Here is a 21,993-nt window from a genome sequence, read left to right as displayed (position 1 = left end):
TAATAATAATAATAATAATAAATTTTATTTATATCCCGCCCTCCCCAGCCGAAGCCGGGCTCAGGGCGGCTAACAACACTAAAACAGTACAACATTATAAAACATTATAAACATGAATTAAAATGAATTAAAATCAAAATTGATGGCAACCATAAAGTAAAGTTTTGTAAAGATTGCCAGAGGAGGGAGTCAGGCTGCGCCCTGACCAAAGGCCAGGTGGAACAGCTCTGTCTTGCAGGCCCTGCGGAAAGATGTCAAGCCCTGCAGGGCCCTTGTCTCTTGTGAGAGAGCGTTCCACCAGGTTGGAGCCGCAGCCGAAAAAGCCCTGGCTCTAGTTGAGGCCAGCCTAACCTCTCTGTGGCTTGGGACCTTCAAGATGTTTTTATTTGAAGATCGTAAGTTCCTCTGTGGGGCATACCAGGAGAGGCGGTCCCGTAGGTACGAGGGCCCTAGGCCGTATAGGGCTTTGAAGGTTAAAACCAGCACCTTAAACCTGATCCTGTACTCCACCGGGAGCCAGTGCAGCTGGTATAGCACCGGATGAATGTGATCTCTAAGCGAAGACCCCGTAAGGAGTCTCGCTGCAGCATTTTGCACCCGCTGGAGTTTCTGGGTCAGTCTCAAGGGCAGCCCCACGTAGAGCGAGTTACAATAATCCAGTCTGGAGGTGACCGTCGCGTGGATCACAGTGGCTAGGTCAGGGCGTGAGAGGTAAGGAGCCAACTGCTTAGCTTGGCGGAGATGAAAGAATGCCGCCTTTGTTATAGCTGCAATCTGCGCCTCCATGGAGAGGGAGGTATCGAAGATTACACCCAAACTCTTAACGGACGGTGCTGGCACTAATTGCACCCCCGCAAGAGATGGGAGTTGCCCCCTCAGCCCCCTGTCGTCCCGTCCCAGCCAGAGGACCTCTGTCTTCGAAGGATTTAACTTCAGCCGGCTCCCACGTAACCATCCAGCCACAGCCTCCAAGCATCTGATCAGTGTGTCTGGGGCAGAGTCCGGGTGGCTGTCCATCAACAGATAGAGTTGGGTGTCATCAGCATACTGATGGCAGCCCAGCCCAAAACTCCGGACAAGCTGGGCGAGGGGGCGCATAAAGATGTTAAAAAGCATTGGGGAGAGTATTGCACCCTGGGGCACACCACACACCAAGGAGTGGCGGGATGACAATTCCCCCCCAAGCGCCACCCTCTGTCCCCGACCGGAGAGAAACGAGCGCAGCCATTGAAGGACTGTGCCCTGGATCCCCACGTCGGCAAGGCGGTGGTCCAGGAGTTCGTGATCGACCATGTCGAAGGCTGCTGACAGGTCTAGAAGAATCAGCAGCCCCGACCCGCCTCGATCCAGCTGCCTGCAGAGATCATCTGTTAGGGCGACCAGAGCCGTCTCAGTCCCATGACCAGCGCGGAAGCCGGACTGGAATGGATCCAGAGCCGATGTTTCATCCAGAAACCTACCAAGCTGTTCAGCAACCGCTCTCTCAATCACCTTACCCAGGAATGGAAGATTCGAAACCGGGCGGTAATTGGATAGATCTAAGGGATCTAATGATGTTTTCTTTAAGAGCGGGCGCACCACTGCCTCCTTCAGTTCCCCTGGGAATGTCCCGGTGCCAAGGGACAGATTGATGATATCCCCCAGGGGGGCCCGCACCTCGTCTGGACACGCTCTAATCAGCCAGGACGGGCACGGGTCGAGAGGACATGTGGTGGGCTTTCCAGCTCGGAGGAGTCTGTCCACATCGGCTGGGGATATCCGGTCAAAGTGGTCCAATACTGAACCCGAGGGCAGTCGAGGGGCCTCCAGTTCCTTTATTGTATCCAAATTGGCAGGGAGGTCATGGCGGAGCAACAAGACCTTCTCCGCAAAAAAGCTCGCAAATGCCTCACAGCTGTGTGTCAAATTGTTATTTAAATTTGGCTGTCCTTCGAGGGACGTTAAAGACCGAATTATACTAAATAATTGCGCCGGGCGAGAGCTAGCGGATGCAATGGAGGCCGAGAAGTAAGACTTCTTAGCGGCCTTCACTGCCATCTCATAGGTTTTCATAAAAACCCTATAAGATGTTCTTGAGGCTCCGTCACGGGCACCCCGCCATACTCGCTCTAGCCGTCTGAGGTCCCGCTTCATTTTCCGGAGCTCCTCGGTAAACCAGGGAGCCCGGTTTCTGCGGGGTCGCAGAGGGCGCTTAGGTGCGATCTCATTGATGGCTGCCAGGAGCTGGGTATTCCAGGCCTCAACAAGCTCAGTCAATGAGTCGCCAGGGGGAGAAAGGTCCCGCAAGGCTTGACGGAATCTATCAGGGTCCATCAGCCTTTGCGGGCGAGCCCAAATTGGCTCGCCACCCAAGCAGGGTGGGGGTGGAACGTCAATCCTGGCTTTCAGGGCATAGTGATCAGACCATGGCACCTTCATCGAAGGAAACATGATCACATCTATACCGATGCCAAAGATCAAATCCAGCGTGTGGCCTGCTTGATGTGTGGGGCCCGAAACAAACTGGGAGAGCCCTAGTGTCGCCATGGAAGACACCAGGTCCAGAGCCTGCGAGGAGGGAGTGGCATCAGCATGGATGTTGAAGTCCCCCAATACCAATAGGTTAGGGAACTCCAAGGCCCAGCCGGCCACCGCCTCCAGCAGGCCTGACAGGGTGGCTGCTGGTGCGCTGGGTGGCCGGTACACCAGCCAGACAGCCAAGCTCACCTCGGAGCCCCACACTAGGCCAACACATTCAGTGCCGGGGATCGATGGCGATGGTAGAGCCCTGAAAGGACAATCTTCCCGGATTAATAACGCCACCCCTCCCCCCCGGCCCACAGTCCGCGACTGGTGGAGGACGGAGAAACCCGGGGGCGCCATCTCTCGTAAGGTAACAGTATCCCCTTCGCGCACCCAGGTCTCAGTCACACATGCCAGGTCAACCCCCTGCGAGGTGAAGAAATCTCGCAGGGTGGCGGTTTTGTTGCCTATAGACCTGGCATTGCACAACACCAGTGACGGAGGTGAGTAATCCTTGCTCACCCTACCCTCGTCTCTCGGGATGGGGCGCAGATTGGAAGGGGTACGAGCATATCCGTATCTCGATCCCCTTCGCCTATGACATCTGCCCCCACCGCCATACCTCCCTTGCCCCTCCACAGTAGGAATCCCAAGCCTCAGGCTCACCTCCATTTACAGAATATAAAAGCAAACAAACAAAAACAATTACACGAAAATAAAGCCAATCCCCACCCCACTCCACAACCACCCCACCCCAACCCAAAATAGACCAAAACAAAATAAAAATACATGGATAAAAATCACCGCTTATGGTGGTACAACAAAGCAAAACAAAACAAAAAAACCCACACAGTTTAAAACATATAAAAACACTTCAAACAACCGCTGCCGCAGCACCAATGTCCCCAAAGGTGCGGCAGTGATGAGCATAGGCCCCGCCCCAAGGCCTGATGGAGAGTGGGCCTGCAGGGGGAAGCCCTCCCCACATGCACGGCGAAGCGGCAGCAGTGGTGTTCCGAGGCCTCCTTGAAGCCTTATATGCTGAGGTGGAGTCTAGGGCCCGTCCCCAAGCCCAAGATGGAGAATGGGCTAGCAGGGGGAAGCCCTCCCCACACGCACGGCAAAGCGGCAGCAGTGGTGTTCCGAGGCCTCCTTGAAGCCTTATATGCTGAGGTGGAGTCTGGGGCCCGTCCCCAAGCCCAAGATGGAGAATGGGCTTGCAGGGGGAGCGGTCCTCCCCAAGACTCACCGGCAAAGCGGCAGCAGCAGTGTCCCGGGCCTACTTGGAGTCTTTTATGCTGAGGTGGAGTCTGGGGCCCGTCCCCAAGCCCAAGATGGAGAATGGGCTAGCAGGGGGAAGCCCTCCCCACACGCACGGCAAAGCGGCAGCAGTGGTGTTCCAAGGCCTCCTTGAAGCCTTATATGCTGAGATGGAGTCTGGGGCCCGCCCCCAGGCCCAAGGTGGAGAATGGGCTTGCAGGGGGAGCGGTCCTCCCCAAGACTCACCGGCAAAGCGGCATCTCTTTTGCATCTGGATTAATGTTTTAGTTCAGACAAAAAAAAAAAGACATTTGACAATAAAGTATAGTCAATCATAGGGGATGGAGCTTATTTACTTAGTGAATAATATCACACCTGAGTCTTTTGAACTGTTTTATTATTTATTGTTATTATTATGATTATTTATTACATTTGTATACCTCCCTATACCTGCAGTTCCTCCTAGCTTATTATTGTGTTTTGTGAGATACAGTGCTATTTTTCTATAAAAAGAGGGGCTGGAACTCAACATGAATGCTTCTCTTGTTCTCTTTTAATGGCAATGGTGCCCATCTGAGAGGTGCCAGAACTGAGATCTGGCAAGTTCTGGCTGAGAAAAAGCCCCGGTGAGATAAGTTTGAATTGAAGAGGACGTAAACCTTAATTTTGGGAAGACCATTTATCTTGATCGCTGTAGTTCCTGAATAATAAATGTACTGTAAAGGAGATGCTCATTGTCTGTTCACAGGGGGTGAAGGGGGTGATGATGGAATTTGTGTGTGTAAACAGGGTAGGACAATTGGAGGGAGGAGAAGGCATGGAAGTGGGGAGTAATCACTGGTGAGTAGAATTGCTTAATAGACACGGAAATGAAGAATGCCTGTGTGTATTGCTGAAAGGGTTTAACTGGAAGACGTCACTGAAGCAAAAGAAAAGCCAGAAGAGCTCTTTGAGCTCCTTGATGGGTTTGATAATAAGAGAAAGAGAAAACAGCTCCAGGCCAAATGGAGGCTCTAAGGAGAGAGAGACCTTGGATTCTAGGTCTGTTTGGAATTGTCTGTTATTTCTAAGATGCTGGGCCTGTGCTGGACAGCACAAGATATTGTATAGAATGCTTTGGATGCGTTTTTTGATGTGTTTGTTCTGAAGAAAGTTCTGCAAGTAAAGATTTGAACAATCTAATGGGTCTAGACAATGTTTTATTCCAAAATAAAACTTCCAGTCGCTTCAAGCTGTGCAGTCTTAATATCTGCAATATTCCCTCTGCAAGGGAGAGATAAAGAAAGCAAGGAGGAGAGCAGAGGGGGAAAGGGGTGAAGGTGAAAATGGGGGTGCAGAGGGGGTTGCAAAATAGGAGGGATTAGGAGGCACCCCCAGTTGTGAAAGCAGGGGCATGCAAGAGATGAAGGACAGGCAGGGATGTTGGCATCATAGCTGGGTGGAAGGCAGGGCCATCCCACCCATGAGGCAAGGTGAGGTGACTGCCTCGGGTGGCAGGATCCATGGGACAACAGATCTGGCCTCCAAGGAAAGCACTGCCTGCTGTTGCCGCCACAGCGACAGTGACAGCTGCACCACACTCCTTGGAAGCCAGATCCGTCACCTCCTTGGCAGCACCCCATGCTGAGTCTACAGTGATATCTTGGCAAATAGGAGGCTCTGCTGGTCTCCTCCCACCCTTGTTCCCAGTGTAGATCTTTATTCCCCCCTTCTTCCTGACGTACTGTAGATGTTTTGTTTCTTCTTCTTCCAAAGCAACTACTCTATTCCGAACTTAAAAATGGAAAGCGTAATGCTGGTGGTCAACAAAAGAGGTTCAAAGACTCTCTCTCAAAAAAAAAAAGTAGTATAAACACCGACAATTGGGAAACAGTGGCCTGTGAGTGCTCCAATTGGAGAACAGCCTTTACCAAAGGTGTCATGGGCTTTGTAGACGCTCAAACTCAGGGCGAAAGAGAGAAAAGTAATAGAGGAAGGCACACTTGGCAAACCTTCACCGTTATCAACTCCTGCCCAGAAACCAATGTCCCCACTGTAGAAGGAGGTGTGGATCCAGAATTGGCCTCCAGTCACTTACGGATTCACTGTTAAGACCATGTTCATGGAAAACAACCTTACTCGGCTACGAGGGATCGCCAAAGAAGAAGAGAATCATAGGGTTGGAAGGGTAATCTACTCCAACCCCCTGCAGTGCAGGAATCTCAACTAAAGTATCCATGACAGATGACCATCCAATCTCTGTTTAAAAGCCTTACGTTTTGACAATAGAAGCAGTTATACAGTGGAATGGACTCCTTTGCAAAGTGATGGACTTTCCTTCCATGGAGGTTTTACAGCAGAGGTTGGAAGGCCATCTGCCATGGATGTTTTCGTTGTGATGCCTACATTGCAGGGGGTTGGACTTGATGGCACTAGAGGTCACTTACAACACCAGAATTAAATGATTCTCTGATTCTGCCCAATATGAGTTCTTTGATGGCAAGTGAGACTTTGCTTCCAGGTAAAACGCTTTCCACATTCCAAACATGGATATGGTTTCTCCCCGCTGTGAATTCTTTGATGGGCGGTTTCAGTGTGTGGAATGTGGAAAGAGCTTCAGTCAAAGCTCCCATCTCACTTCCCATCAAAGAATTCACACTGGGGAGAAACTCTATCAGTGCCTAGAATGTGGGAAGAGCTTCAGTGACAGGAGCACCGCCCTGATCTGATTTGAGGATGTTTTTTAATTGATTGTCTGATTTTATGTTAATGTGTTATATATTTGATGTTAGCCGCTCTGAGCCCGGCTTTGGCTGGGGAGGGCAGGATATAAATAATTTATGATGATGATGATGATGATGATGATGTTACGGAAAAATCCGGGTGCGAGGCTGCTCAGCCACCCAGCACATTGGGCAGAGCCCATGGGTCCCTGTGGAACAAAGAAGGAGCCCAGCTACCAACCAGAGCAAATAGCTGAAGATCAAAGTTTATTGTGCAACAGCTTCAAAGAGGAATTGAACCCCGAGAACGGGGTGACAAGGACTTTTGAAAGTTCATATCTTATCCCAGCATACAGTTCACTAAACATCATCACTACATTATTACTACATCATAAAAGGGGAGGGTATACATGATTAACATAAGAGGAATATGGGGGGGGCAACGTGAAAATACAGGATATGTATTGGGAGTACATTCTAAGCACCTACAGGAAGAGAACAATAGGACTTAGGTTTGCATAGTCTTCCACCTGGGTAAGTCCGGAGGAGGGGGTTGCCCAGTGATTGACACCTATGAGTCCCTTCCTGTGCATACGTGACCTCCTGCTTGAGGGGTTACGGTGAGGGCCGAGGGCTTATCGGGTCCTTGGCCAACAAAGTAGATTGGCAGTGGAATGAAGAGAATCGGTGGACAGTGATTTTCTATGAATTTCCAAGCGTTTTAGGCTTTTTTTTAGTACAGACGGTTTTTTTCAGAAGTAACTATTAGAATAATTAAGCGTGACGTGCCTAATTGCTTTACGATGCCAATTAGGTGCAGTTTATAGCCGATCCTCGGGTCCGGCACGTTTCCCCTGCACCGATGCTTCGCTCCGTCACGCCTTGCAGAGTAAACACAGCGGAGAAAAACCGTTGCTTCAGATCCAGGCAAACACATCAGGCACTTGTATGTCCATTTATTAGCCTTTTATTACAGCAGAATATTTACAGCTCAGCATTTCTCAGATAGACTCTCCCGGACTTCTAGCACTCATGGCTAATGGCTGCTGTCTCTCTCGAAGACAAAGAGACAAGTAAGGAAAAATCTCCTCCCACCTTCCAAAACTGACGTCAGAATGTGAGGCATCACTCAGAACATCTTAACCCTGTAAGTTCTGAATCCCAACACCCCCTCTCGCCGAGCATTCTGATGAGACCTGTGGATGTACCTTTGCAGACCTCTGTGAGATCAATCCCTTCCCCAATGCCTTGCGCCTTCTCCTGGCGTTCCTGTCAGGCATCTGTGGAACATCCTCACAACTCTCAGATTCGCACTGTGCGAAACTTACCCACGCACCTGTGGCCTGATACCTCTCAGGTGGAATACCTTTCGTTGTGCGACTGGACCGCCTGGGCACAAACTCAGGTATTTCCTCTGACTCACTGCGATCAGTGGGTGTGTCCTCTGCATCACGGGATTCCCCCTCTGACCTAAAGCGTCTTCGAATCCTCTGCATTACGCTAACAGGAGAACTAGGCTCACTCTTGGGCTCTCTTTTTACAACTTGTGGAGATGCCCCAACCTGTTCCTGACTTTGTTCAGTGCGCTGATCGTCATCAGCAGACTCAGCCTCTCCTTCCTCCTCATCAGAACCTTCCTGCTCTGAATCAGAAAGACATTCTGAGAGAAAATCACGCTTTGCAGGAGTCTTTGACCTTTCATCCTGCTCATAGAATTCAGCGTGTTTACTAATCAGCAGCTTACTCTGATCACCTGTTGGGTACGCAAACCTCCATGCTTTAGAAACCGGCTCATACCCACAGAAGATCATTTTCTGGAACTTGGGTTCACCTGGCCCTCGCAAAGCCTCAGGCTCCAGCACAGATGCAACTGACCCAAAGGAACACAGAAAGTGAATCTGGGGTTTCCTGCCGTGCAACATGAAAAAAGGTGTGTCACCTACCACTGAATTGTAGATCCGATTCCAGGTGAAGCTCACATACTTAACTGCCTCCATCCAAAAGCTTGGAGGTAATCTAGAGTCTGACAGCATCACCTGTGCAGCCTTAACCAGAGCCTCACTCCTGAGCTCTGCCACCCCCCTCTCTTGAGGAGAAGTCACCTTGTGACGTATCCCTTTCTGGTGAAAGAACTTCTGCAAAGCAGACCCAGTAAACTTCGCACCTCTGTCACTAGTGACTGCTTGCACTTTGGTGGAGAACCTTAGTTCCACCTCCTCAATCCAACTTTTAATCAGCTGTGCTGCATCTTCCTTGGATTTGAGAGCATGAGTCCAGGAGTTCTGCGAAAAACTATCCTGCATCGTCAGCAGAAGCCTGGCCCCTCCCAGACTTGGTTCCTTCATGGGACCCAACAGATCTATGTGAACAAGATCAAAAGGTTTTGTGGTTACCCTCTCCACCTTTGGGTAACTACACCCTTTTACCTTTGCCTGTCTGCAAGTCTCACAATTTATGGCACTTCCACATTCCTGAATTTTACAGCCTTTGGAGCACTCAGGTAGCACCTGGAGTTCTTCAAGAGAACTATGAGCTGTCTTCTTGTGCCAAGCACACGCACATGAAACATGAGTGGGAACTGTAGCACGCAGGGCTTGTGCTCTCTCAACCTTCCCCTCACCCTCCAGAGGCGTTTTAAGAATGAAGAGATCATTCTGCCCCTTTTTAACTTTGACCAGCCGCTTCCCTCCTTTGGAGATTGTGCAGGTATCATTTTCAAAAGAAACCTTAAACCCCTTTTTCAACAAACAAGGGACAGATAAAAGACAGTGATGCATCCCTGGTACAGTGCAAACCTCCAACTCCTCCTGCAAAACAGAAAGAAAGATTTTAGCAACATTAGTTACATTTCCTTTTTTCCCATTTGCAAACTGAACAGTTTTTCCAGCTGGAATTGCCTTGCAATTCCACATCTCGACAGCAGGGGTCTCTGGAATCAAGTTGCAGTTCACTGCTGAGTCGATTACAAAGCAGAGCTCAGTGTCTCTCTCAGAGCTGTCCTCAAACATTGCAAGACTGGCTGTCAGCTGATAAGCTTCTTCATTGTCTTTAGCACGTCCGCCTTGCGCATTCCCACGCCTGGCTGCCTTGCCGGGCTGGTTGCCATGGAAACCTTGCTGGTTCCCATGTGAAGCGACCTTGACAACATCCTGCCTTGTCTCCCTGCTCCGGTGGGGGCAACAGCGACGCAAATGTTCAGTGGAATTACAAATAAAGCAACGACGAACGCCAGTGGAAAAACACTGCTCAGGGCTCCTCTCAGCTGGCCTGCCAGCCCTGCCCCCTCTGAAACTGCATTCCACTCCGGCACTCTCAGTGGAAAACTTTTTAAACTTGCCTTTGGAATTCTTCGCCCCCCCCGACCTGCTCATCAGCGCTCCTTGAGGCTAATTCATCAGGAACTGGGGCTGCAGCCATCTCTGGGCTCTTTATTGCTTCTCCAGGGCTCTGGCCTCCTGCTGATGTTTCACACAAACTTCTCAGCACCTCCCAGGCAGCCCTCGCTGACTCTATGCCCTCCAAACTAGGCAAGAGCGATGCATGTACGCATGCTTTCAGCATGCCAAGCTCTCTTTGCATTCTCTGCTGGCTATCTTCAGGCAACACAGCCTCAAAGCCTGCAACGTCTGTCCCATCCGCTCCTGGACTGAGGGGTAGTGGATCTTTCTGGCTTGCATTCCAAAGCCCAGTAGCCAAAAACCAACCTCTCACTCTTCTGGACCAGGTTGCCCAACTTTTTAAAGTGAGCTTCTCAAACGGAATGTCCTCAAGGACCTGGCTGTCTGCCATTTTCTTCCCGGGGCCCCAAGCTTACTCACGTAACAGCTTTTCCAGCACCCGTTGTCTCAGCTGCTCTCAGCTCTCAGCTCTCAGCATCAGGCAAAAATCAGCGTCTTTCAGCCAGCTGCTCTGCCTCAGAACGCAGACCTACGCTTTCGGTAGCGTCTTCCCAGCTGACCCAGCTGACTTCAAAGCACACTTCGCAACAGTTTTATAGCGGTAATTAGTCCATAACCTATTAGATGTTTAAGCTTAACTAATTGCTTTACGATGCCAATTAGGTGCAGTTTATAGCCGATCCTCGGGTCCGGCACGTTTCCCCTGCGCCGATGCTTCGCTCCGTCACGCCTTGCAGAGTAAACACAGCGGAGAAAAACCGTTGCTTCAGATCCAGGCAAACACATCAGGCACTTGTATGTCCATTTATTAGCCTTTTATTACAGCAGAATATTTACAGCTCAGCATTTCTCAGATAGACTCTCCCGGACTTCTAGCACTCATGGCTAATGGCTGCTGTCTCTCTCGAAGACACAGAGACAAGTAAGGAAAAATCTCCTCCCACCTTCCAAAACTGACGTCAGAATGTGAGGCGTCACTCAGAACATCTTAACCCTGTAAGTTCTGAATCCCAACAGTAACCTGGTCTGACATTGCTACATTGTATCTAGTTTTGATTGGATTAACAAGGTAACAGGTTTCAACTGAATCAGTCCATTGTTCTCACAGCGGGAGCTGTCATCACCTTGTCAGCGCTCAGTGGAGCGTGCAAAGGAACTCAAGCTGAGCTGCCTCTGCAGAGTCATGGCATTGCTGTGATTGGCTGAAGGGCTGTATTCGACGCAATCTGATTGGCTAGAGCGCATCCTAATGCAAATACCTTGTTCATTCATAAAATACATCAATCGTTCATACTGCCTGCCTGTGTGTAGTTTAGAGATACAGGGTCAGAAATGGTGCTTTATTCTTGGGGTTTTATGCGGTGCTCGGTGCAACATTGTGATGCGGTGAGGGGAGTCCTAGTATGGCAGGGTTCCCTTGAGGTCGCCTCCTTGGGTTCTACGTGTCTTACTCGGGAGTAAGACTCCGTTCATGTGCCCCCCTCCATTCTGTAACAGTCCCCCATTTGGAGATAGATTTACATTAGAGTTCTGAAAGAACTGCATTCCTTTCTCCGCACCCTAGATCTCGGTGATCATATATTTGCCTTCTCCCAAGTGCTTCATTTGCACATATTCAGGGAAGGTGGCTGTATTCTGCGAGTAGGAATAGGCTCTAAGGGGAAATGAGCTATGTTGGGCAGAACAATGGATAAGCCCCTATGATTCTAGCTAGGTTTGGGAATGCAGGTGAGTGGGCCCCCTTCCTCCTTGTGGTTTCCTGCACCTGGTATTCAGAAGCCTGGCTGCCTCCAGCAAAACCTGGGAGCCCCTGGCAGCATTCTCCTCCTCCATGAACCTGTCTGATCCTCTTCAGAAACCATCCACTGCCTCCGGGGGGGAGATAGCTTGGCAGTTTAGCTCTGTGCTGTGTGGAGAAGGGCTTTCATTTGTCCCTCTGGAGTCTGCCAATGTCCAGCTTTGTCGCAGGATGGATCCAGCACCTACTCATGGGTCCAGAGGCTGCTCCCCTCCCTGAGGAAGCTGCACACTTGAACTGCAATTACGCACAAAAGGGAGAAGGAGGCGTCACCAGCAGCACAGACACCCTAGGGAGGATCTGGGCCAGCATATAAGGGGTGCCAGGGGGACCCCAAGAGCTCCAAGCAGCTGATGCCAAGGACCGGTGTGGCAGACACTCCAGCCACAATGGCAGTAAGTGACCCTGGAGACCCCCCCCTTCTCTCTCTTTTTCTTCCTGCCTTCCGACATCTCCGCTTCCTGCCTGGAACCTGCAGCCTTCTCTTTCACCTGCTTGTGTGCTGGATCAGCTCTTGCAGACCCTCTTTTCCAGGATTTGCAGAAGCCGTCCCAGATTCTGATTTGATCCTGGAATGTCCTAGTATTCCTTTTATTGTTGTTTAGTCGTTTAGTCGTGTCCGACTCTTCATGACCCCATGGACAGAGCATGCCAGGCCCTCCTGTCTTCCACTGCCTCCCGCAGTTTGGTCAGACTCATGTTTGTAGCTTCAAGAACACTGTCCCACCATCTCGTCCTCTGTTGTCCCCTTCTTCTTGTGCCCTCCATCTTTCCCAGCATCAGGGTTTTTTCCAGGGAATCTTCTCTTCTCATGAGGTGGCCAAAGTATTGGAGCCTCAGCTTCACGATCTGTCCTTCCAGTGAGCACTCAGGGCTGATTTCCTTCAGAATGGATAGGTTTGATCTTCTTGCAGTCCATGGGACTCTCAAGAGTTTCCTCCAGCACCATAATTCCTTGTCATCCCTATTTTCATCAGAGAAAACGTTGGAGGATTTTGGTCCTGCAGGAAGCTGAGAAATTTTGGTTGGGTTGGGTGGAGGACCAAAAATAGGGCAGCGGAGTTCCTCCCTCTGGAAACATCCATGTTCTACTTGCATTCCTTGTTGCTGCAATAACGATGGCAAGGGTGGTTTTTATTCCAGACTCAGCAGCAGCAGCAGGACGGCAGGCTGGAGGGGAGCCATTTCTGGGGCTGCCAGAGCACAGCCTCCTTCTCCTCCTGCCTGTCATAGAATCAGAGTTGGAAGGGACCTCCAAGAATCATCTAGTCCAAGTCGCTGTAATGCAGGGATGGCAGCTAATCCCTCTTTCCTGTTTGCTTCCATCTATCCACCCACCCACCCACCAGTCCTCCTCCATCTGCCTCCACTGTCCCCCCCCCTTTCCCCTTTTGGAGCTCCATTCACTTCCTTGCTCCCTCTAGCTCATCCTTCCTTTGTATCTTCTCACAAGACTGATTTCCTCCTGGGCCCACACTTCCTCGTCTCCTCCAACCAAGGCTCTCCTCTCCCACTTCCCCAGTAAGTCTTGTGCATTTGCAAGGTAGATTCCTTGTCAGTGATCCCTGCATTGTACAGGGTTGGACTAGATGCTTTTTTGTGTCCCCCCCCCAAAGTCTATAATCCTATGATTGTATCATCAACAACAGCTCTCCATCCCTGGAAGTCTTTGGGCAGAGGTTGGGGGACCATCTGTCAGGGATTCTGTAGCTGTGTTTCCTGCACTGCAGGGGCCAAATGACCCTCCGGGGTTCTTCTTCTATTTCTATTTCTCCTCCTCTTCCTCCTCCTCCTTCTGCAGAGGGCAACCTTCAGTGACCTGGTCAAGGGAAGCCATGGCATCGCAAGGGTCTGAAGGGAACGTGATGGAGCCAAGGCAGTGATGTGACGTGTGGCTGGAAAAGGTGAACAATAATCTCAGCACAGTCCCAAAATGTCAGTGTTTTGGAATAGAACAGGCACAGGACCATGGACATAGCCAGGATTTATTTATTTATTGAGGGGTGCAAGCTTTATGTTGGGTGGGGGGCAGAACTGTGATACAATTGGTCAGTTAGTTAAATGTTTTCTATCTATTTACTTGATTTAGGGGGGCCAGCTGCCCCCTGCACACACACCCCCACACCGCTATGCACACACACAAAAGAGAATTGTAAAAGTCACCATTACTGCTATTTTGCATTGTGCCATTGGCATGGGTGGCCTTTTGCAAAGTGTTAAAGGACAGGTCCCTGCCCTGAGGCAGAATTCAATCCAGGAAGAACAAGAATGATTTTGGCCACAGGGGTTGGGCAGTGGTGAGGGAGCCAAGACGAGACCACAGAAGACCAGAGAGGGGGAAATTATAGGGTGGGTGTGTATTTGTACACACACAAACATATATCGTAGATCATTAAGAGCTGTAGAAAATTGGTGTGGCTGTTCTTCATGGGCCAGAAAGTAATTTTAGGCTTATATCAGCTCGAGACCCTAGGACCACCATATTTCAAAAAGTAAAAACCAGGACACCCCAAAAGTTGTTGGACAATTCCACCTTTCATATCCTGGTAATGTCTGGCCAGAGAATCCTATAATGGATGTTTATGAATTTCTGCATGGCATGTAGAGAGTGGATCGAGAGAATTTTTCTCCTCTCCCAACATTAGAACCCATAATGAAGATTAATGTTGGAAGATTCAGGGGGCATAAAAGGAAGTCCTTCTTAGTTAAATGGTGGAACTCCCTGCCTCATGAGGCAGCAATGTCCACCAACCAATGAGCCTTTCAAGGACAAATTCCTGGAGGAGGAGAGGGCTCTGCTCTGGCTCCACAAGGAGAGGCAGCCATGCTTCTGAAAAGCAGTTGCTGGAAGCCACAGGAGGGGAGAAGAGGGCTCTTGTGCTTGGATCCTGCTTGGGGGTTTCCTGTTGGGGCACCTGATCAGCCACTGTGAGAACAGGGCTAGATGGGCCCTTGGTTTTAGCAGCAGCCGGGCAATAGTCCTTTCTGGGCTCCTGAAAGGGCACGGGAGGGAGCCAGGTGAGCCCAGCGCTTCCTCCAGGGGCCACCCTTCTCTCTCCCTCTTCCAGCTGTGTGACTTTCTCCAGGTCTCAGAAGCTTCACCAGGGTGGGTCTCTCTCGTGACTCCTTTTCGCAACGCTGGAGGCCCTCAACAGCACAGCCAGCTTACTGGGCCAGTTCTCCTTCATCCTGGTGGGCATCCCTGGTCTGGAAGCCTTCCACACCTGGATTGGGACCCCCCTCTTCCTCATGTACGTCCTGACTGTGCTGGGGAACGTCACCATCCTCTTCATCATCAAGACAGAGCCCAGTCTCCACCAGCCCATGTACCTCTTCCTCTCCATGCTGGCCGCCAACGACCTGGTCATCAGCACCTCCACCTTGCCCAAGATGCTGGCCATCATGTGGTCGGGCGCCAGGGAGATTGGCTTCCATGCTTGCCTGACACAGATGTACTTCATCCACACCTTCTCCATCGTGGAGTCCGCCATCTTGCTGGCCATGGCCTTTGACCGCTATGTCGCCATCTGCCACCCTCTCCACTATGCGGCCATCCTTAGCAACACAGCAGTGGCCAGGATGGGGCTGGCGGCGGCTGCCCGGGGCGTGATCCTGGTCCTGCCCTGCCCCCTCCTCCTCCTCAAGAGGCTGCCTGGTGGCTTCCGAACAGTCATCCAGCACACCTACTGTGAGCACATGGCGGTGGTCAAGCAGGCCTGCAGTGACACGACTGTCAACCGGGTGTATGGCATCTGTGTGGCCCTCTCAGTGGTGGTGTTGGACCTGGGGATGATTGCTGCCTCCTACACCATGATCCTCCGGGCCGTCTTCCGGCTCTCATCATGGGACGCTCGCGCCAAGGCCCTGGGCACCTGTGCGGCCCACACCTGCACCATCTTGGTCTCCTATGTGCCCGCCCTCTTCACCTTCCTGACCCACCGGATTGGCCACCATGTGCCTCCGTACATCCACATCCTGCTGGCCTGCCTCTACCTCCTCCTGCCACCCATGGTGAACCCCCTCGTCTATGGGGTGAAGACCCAGCAGATCCGCCAGAGGGTGCTTGGCCTTTTTGGCCAAGGGCGAAAGGGGCCTGCAAACCACTAGACAACTCCTTGCCCTCCTGGGTGCCAAGCCGGGCTCTGCCAGTCACGGTGCCTCTCCCACAACACTGACATTTGGGCAGAAACCACGAGAGGGGGCCACAAATGTTTGCTTTCGTTTTATTTATCTCATGTCTGTTTCCAGTTATTTTTATTAGTAAATAAGGTAAGCCAAAGGTTCTCTCCATATGAACCTCATGGGGCTTGGGGCTGCTTCTCTATCCAGCCGAGACTCAGGCAGACTCAGTGCCTGGAAACTCCTTTGAGCAGCTCTGGATGGTTCGTCATTCCTGGACTGGGAGAGCCTGGCCTCACGCCTTCGCTTCTTCAAGGCTGGATGACCACAGCACCCTCCATGTGGGGCATCCCTTGCGCTTGATCCAGAATCTGCAACTGGTGCAGAATGCTGCAGCACGATTTTTCATGATTTCAGTGTATCTTTTTGTAAACTGCCTTGAGGGTTTTGTTTTGTTTACAATCAAGCAGTATATACATTTTATGAAATAAATAAATAAATGATCACTAAATTTACTGCTTCAAAACATCCCCCAAAATGTCCATTTCCCCATGAGTCTGCTAGGCTGGTTTAGATGCATTCTTTTGCAGTGTCAGCTAAATTATATTTACTGAAAACCACACTTTCTCAATCCATTTGGATATACGTAGGAAATTGGCTTCTCTCTCCTCAGTGTGTAGCTATCACAAACTCAGCAGCGGTAACAAGGTTGAATGCTGCAAAGTGGGCCGTGAAGCCTCCTGCCTGATGTCAAGTGGCAGGGAGTTCCAAAGTACACTTGCTGCCACACCAAAACATCCAGGGCAGGGCTGGCAGGTTGCACATTCAGTGGCCCAGTATACCATTTCCATAAATGCTTAATTGTGATTCAAGAGACACTGAGGTCCTTGCAGAGATGACAGGGCAGCTTTCCAGATTAGTTAGCTGGAAGTGAGACAGTTGGCAGAGTGGCACTCGGCTCGCTAAGATGCCAGCTACTACAGCAATTGCTTTCTTGAGACTTTTTAGCACTGGAATACCATTTCTTTAAAAATTAAAAAAGTTGATTTTTAAGTCATGGCAGAGTGTGAGCAAATACTCCACATCTGCCAAGCTTTCAGGAGCAGGACTAATGGGTGAAATGAAGCCCCCCAGATCCCCGAAGGTTGAGGGAAAGGGTCTATCTCCCTTCTTCCTTTTCATTATCAGTTAATTCCACCTAAGAAATGGGAAGAAAGCAGCTGCTCATGTTAAAATTCATGAGTTGACGATGGTATGATTTGTCAGCAATAAATATGATTTGTTCTTATCTGTAAGTGAAGTCACATTTGAAACAATAGAGAAGTTGTCAAAGGGAATTTCCTAGGAAGTCTTTTATTCAGTCTCGCCTGCGATCATATGTGCTCAACACACAGAAACACATTGATAATGTGAAACAACTGGGAGTTACAGACTCCAAATGGGAGCCAAAGACCTCCCAGCCTCTAAGAGTTGCCTCCTATGCCTTATACCATGAGTAGACAAACTAAGGCCCGGGGGTCAGATCCGGCCCAATCGCCTTCTAAATCTGGCCCGCAGACAGTCCAGTAATCAGCATGCTTTTACATGAGTAGAATGGGTCATTTTATTTAAAATGCATCTCTGGGTTATTTCTGGGGCATAGGAATTCATATATTTATATATATATATATAGATGGGCCCCCCACAAGGTCTGAGGGACAGTGGACCAGCCCCGTTGAAAAAGTTTGCTGACGCCTGTCTAGTACCCTCAGGGCACATTCAACATAAAGTCACAAAATAGAAATTAATTAAACAATTAAAAAACAGTAAACCACCCCTCCTCACCACATTTTAAAAGGGCATTAGATGTCAATCAGCCAAAGGCCTGGTTAAAGAGGTGTGTTTGTGAGGAGACCCAGAGCTTATAGGGTTAATAGCTCGGGATGTGAGGTCCTGTTGCGCGGGGGGGGGGTGTTGGGACTGCACTCAGGCCCCTCCGGTCCAGGCAGGAGACAGTGCTGTGGCACCTGCGGTGGCGGCAGCTGCTTGCTGCTGCTCTGAGGAAAGACCAGAGAGCAATGGGTTTGCTAGTGCTGAGCATGGATGCCTCCCAGTTGCCCCACATTGAAGGGTTGGAGAATGCCCAGGCTATTTGGCAGGCACTTGAGAGGGTCCATCACAGAACCACAGCAGGGGCCAAGATCCATGTCACCAGAAGTTTGTTTGAGCTGAGGCTACATCCGGGGGACAGCATCAGGGAGCACGTGACAAAAATGGTGGCTGTGTATAACCGGCTGAGGCAGTTAAACGTGACTTTTCCGGAAGATTTGAAAGTTTACATTCTTCTGAGTTCACTAGACAAGAATTAGGACCATTTGTGTCTGAACCTCGAAGCCATGCCCCCAGCAGATTTAACGCTGCAGTTTGTCTCAGGGCACCTGTGCAATGAAGAGGAACATCTGCAGAGAGAGGATCGAGCTGGTTCAGGCTGTCCTGCTTCCAAGGGGGGGCAGTAAAGACTGAAGACACTGTAAAGGCTTTTGCTACGAGTCGTTGTTATCACTGTGGCTCAAAAGACCACCTGCGTAAACTGCCCCAAGAAACAGGATGCCTCCAAGGTCGTTGCCCCAGGTAACCAGATTAGAGGAATGGGACAGCGTGGAAACGCACGGAGAGGTCCCAGGGGAAACGAAGGAGACACAAGTTTGCATCATTTGGCAGCTTCCATTGCAACGGTGAAGGATGGCAACCAGAGCAATGTACAGCATTGGGTGATCAACAGTGGAGCAAGTTATCATCTGCTGCCATCTGGTGTCCAAATGCAGAACTGCAGAGCTGTTTCCATTGGAAAAACAGTCTCACTTGCCAAATGGTTCCAAGAGACAGCTGACAACTGTTGAATGTCAGAACAGGCTATTTGTTCTGGAAACGCCTCAAGCAGGTAAGGGAAACACTGAGTCAGCACAGGCGCAGCGTGCTAACATTCCCACTCACAATATGTGTCATCATTTGTGACACAGGGGGATGTCCCACTGCAGATGGGAATATGTCAAGAAAATTCCAGGGTGCACTGAGGGATGCAAAATGAAGTCATGTGCTAAGTTCCTGGATTGCAGAGCATGTGAGAAGGCAAAGGTAAAACATGCAGTTATCCTAGGTTTGACAGGATAACCACAAAACCTTTTGAGTTGGTTCATGCAGATATTTTTGCCTTATGCCTGTTGCAAGTCTGAGTGGGGCTAAACACGTTTTGACCCTGACAGATGATTACTCTAGAAATGGTTGGGTGATACCTCTGAAAGAAAAGGGTAAGGCTGCCACCATGCTGAGGGAGTGGGTCACTGCAGTTGAACTCCAATTCTCACTGAGGGTCTGCAGAATCTAATCAGATTGGGTGGGGAGTTCACTGGGTCTGCGTTGCAGAATTACTTTCACCAGAAAGGGATACGTCACAGGTTGACGGTTCTGCACTCACCACAGGAGAACAGGATGGCAGAAAGGCGGAACCGAACGCTTCAGGAAGCGGTGGAAGCGCTGCTTTTTGACTCAGGCTTACCACAACGCTTCTGGGCAGAAGCTTGGAAGACGGCGAATTTCACTCTGAATTGTTCTTACAACTCTGTTGTAAGGGACACACCCTATTTTCTGTTGCAGGGTAAGAAACCAAAGGTATATTTCTTCTGTGTGTTTGGGTGTGAGGCTTGGGTCCTTGTGCCAAAGGCCAAACACAGAAAGGGTGGCCCCAGGTCCCGGAAAATGATCTTTTGTGGGTATAAGCCAGGGACAAAGGGGTGGAGATTTGCCTATCCAGAAGGCAATCAGTCAAAGGTTCTAGTCAGCAGGAGTGCTGAGTTTTATGAGCAAAGCGGGTGGACACGCATCCATGGGAATCCAGATATTCTCTCAGAGAGTCTGCCTGACTCTGCTGAGGAGGGAGAGTTAGTAACTGAACCTGCTGAAGATCAAGTCCCTGACCAGGAGCAGGAAAGGGCATCTCCAAAGGCTGTAAAGTAAGAGCCTCAGAGTGCACCAACATCTCCCACCAGTCCAGTTAAGTTCAAAAGATGCAGTAAGTCAGAGGGGGTCTTCTGATGCCAAGGACACACTAGCTGGCCCCAGTGGGTCAGAGGGGGCTTCTGGTGTGGTTCCAAGGTGTTCTGCACACACCACAAAAGGTAATCTGCCTGAGAGGTTCAAAGTCACCAGTGTATGGGTTGGTGCAATGAGAACTAGAGAGTTTTGAGGAAGTTCAACAGTTGCCTGAAGCAGAAGCCAGGAAATGGCAAGAGGCAATGGAGAAAGAGATGAACTCAATGAGGTCTGAAGGCAAGCAGGCAGTGAGCTGTCGTTAGGTTTACAGAATTAAACCCACAGTGACAGGAGAACCACAGTACAAGGCTAGACTAGTAGCCAGAGGTTTCACACAGTGGAAAGGGTTGCATTACACTGGAGCCTAAAGCTGTATAATGAATGGGTTTTCCACCTTGCGTATGAATTCTTTGATGGGAACCAAGAGAGGAGCTCTTCCAGAAGCTTTATCCACATCCAATAAATTAAATGGCTTCTCCCGTATGAATTCTTTGATGGGAAGTGAGATGGTGACTCTTGCGGAAGCTCTTTCCACATTCCCTGCACTGATAGGGTTTCTCCCCTGTGTGAATTCTTTGATGGGAAGTGAGAGAGGAGCTGCTCCTGAAGCTCTTTCCACATTCCACACACTGATAGGGTTTCTCCCCTGTATGAATTAGTTGATGAGAAGAGAGAATCTTCTTGTCACGGAAGCTCTTTCCACATTCCACACACTGATAGGGTTTCTCCCCTGTATGAATTCTTTGATGGGAAGTGAGATCGGAGCTCCTACTGAAGCTCTTTCCACATTCCATGCACCGATAGGGTCTCTCCCCTGTATGAAGTCTTTGATGGGAAGTGAGATTGGAGCTCCTACTGAAGCTCTTTCCACATTCCAGGCAGTGATAGGGTTTTTCCCCTGTATGAATTACTTGATGGGAAGTGAGATGGCCTCTCTTCCTGAAGGTCTTTCCACATTCCATGCACTGATAGGGTTTCTCCTCTATATGAATTAGTTGATGGGAATTGAGAAGGGAGCTCGTACTGAAGCTTTTCCCGCATTCCACACACTGATAGGGTTTCTCCCCTGTATGAATTATTTTATGGGAAGTGAGATGGCCACTCTGATTAAAACTCTTTCCACATTCCAAGCACTGATAGGGTTTTTCCACTGTATGAATTAGTTGATGGGAATTGAGAAGGGAGCTCCTACTGAAACTCTTTCCACATTCCAAGCACTGATAGGGTTTCTCCCCTGTATGAATTAGTTGATGGGACGTGAGGTGGCCTCTCTTCCTGAAGGATTTTCCACATTCCAAGCACTGATAGGGTTTCTCTCCTGTATGAATTAGTTGGTGTGAATTGAGAAGGGAGCTCGTACTGAAGCTCTTTCCACATTCCATACACTGATAGGGTTTCTCCCCTGTATGTATTCTTTGATGAGAAGTGAGATGGCCACTCTGACTGAAGCTCTTTCCACATTCCACACACTGATAGGGTTTCTCCCCTGTATGAATTAGTTGATGGGAAGTGAGATTGGAGCTCGTACTGAAGCTCTTTCCACATTCCAAACACTGATAGGGTTTCTCCCCTGTATGAATTAGTTGATGGGAAGTGAGATGGCCCCTCTGACTGAAGCTCTTTCCACATTCCCTGCAGTGATAGGGTTTCTCCCCTGTATGAATTCTCTGGTGGCAAGCGAGATCAGAGCTCTTCCTGAAGCTCTCTCCGCATTCCACGCACTGATAGGGTTTCTTTCCATTGAGAATTCTTTGATGGGAAGTGGAATGGGAGCTGTGACTGCAGCTCTCTCCACACACCAAATGTTTACGTGGCTTCTCCTCTCTGGGGATTTTGCTGTGGTCACCCTTTTTCTTGATTTCCAATTCTTCAGAATCTGCAATGGAGACAAAAAGGGATTAGAGCCTCAGGAACAAATGGAGTCCTCAATTATGGAAGAATGCTAATTAAATGGGTTTTTTAATTGGGCCTCAAGGGTGGGATGTGCCTGGGAGGAGAGGAGAAGGGGAGCCCCAATTATAGTGGTTCTGGGTAGGGGGAGGTAAGGCGTAGGAGGAGGAACGCTGGGTAAGGGGCACATGGCTCAGGCAGTTAGTGACTCTGCTGTGTGCCAGCCCCTCCTCCAACCTAGGGAATTGGGGTTGTT

The 21,993-nt window shown here is 49.9% G+C and overlaps 2 protein-coding genes across 2 annotated transcripts in view; one reads left to right on the top strand and one right to left on the bottom strand.

Annotated features, from left to right (window-relative positions):
- The first annotated feature begins 6,922 nt into the window (after window positions 1-6,922).
- LOC309341200 (olfactory receptor 52P1-like) lies at window positions 6,923-19,336 on the top strand. The gene is made up of 3 exons (XM_081860730.1): window positions 6,923-6,998; window positions 13,462-13,564; window positions 14,729-19,336. The coding sequence occupies exon 3, from the start codon at window positions 14,910-14,912 to the stop codon at window positions 15,765-15,767; it is 858 nt and encodes a 285-aa protein (XP_081716856.1). The 5' UTR covers window positions 6,923-6,998; window positions 13,462-13,564; window positions 14,729-14,909; the 3' UTR covers window positions 15,768-19,336.
- Window positions 19,337-20,075: 739 nt separating this feature from the next.
- The window catches only part of LOC309340999 (uncharacterized protein), a 99,587-nt gene continuing 97,669 nt past the window's right edge, over window positions 20,076-21,993 (bottom strand). Inside the window, exon 7 of the mRNA XM_081860373.1 lies at window positions 20,076-21,723. Coding sequence (XP_081716499.1) covers window positions 20,312-21,723 — 1,412 coding nt within the window. The 3' untranslated portion in view covers window positions 20,076-20,311. The remainder of the gene's footprint in view (window positions 21,724-21,993) is intronic.

The sequence above is a fragment of the Podarcis erhardii genome (assembly GCF_964252035.2).
Source record: "Podarcis erhardii genome assembly, chromosome: 4".
Taxonomy (NCBI): domain Eukaryota; kingdom Metazoa; phylum Chordata; class Lepidosauria; order Squamata; family Lacertidae; genus Podarcis; species Podarcis erhardii.
Note: the sequence above shows the minus strand (reverse complement) of the source record. Positions and strands in the feature narration are given on the sequence as shown.

Excerpts from the sequence above, each read along its gene's own strand:
- LOC309341200 (XM_081860730.1), top strand. The coding sequence starts at position 14,910 with ATGTACGTCCTGACTGTGCTGGGGAACGTCACCATCCTCTTCATCATC.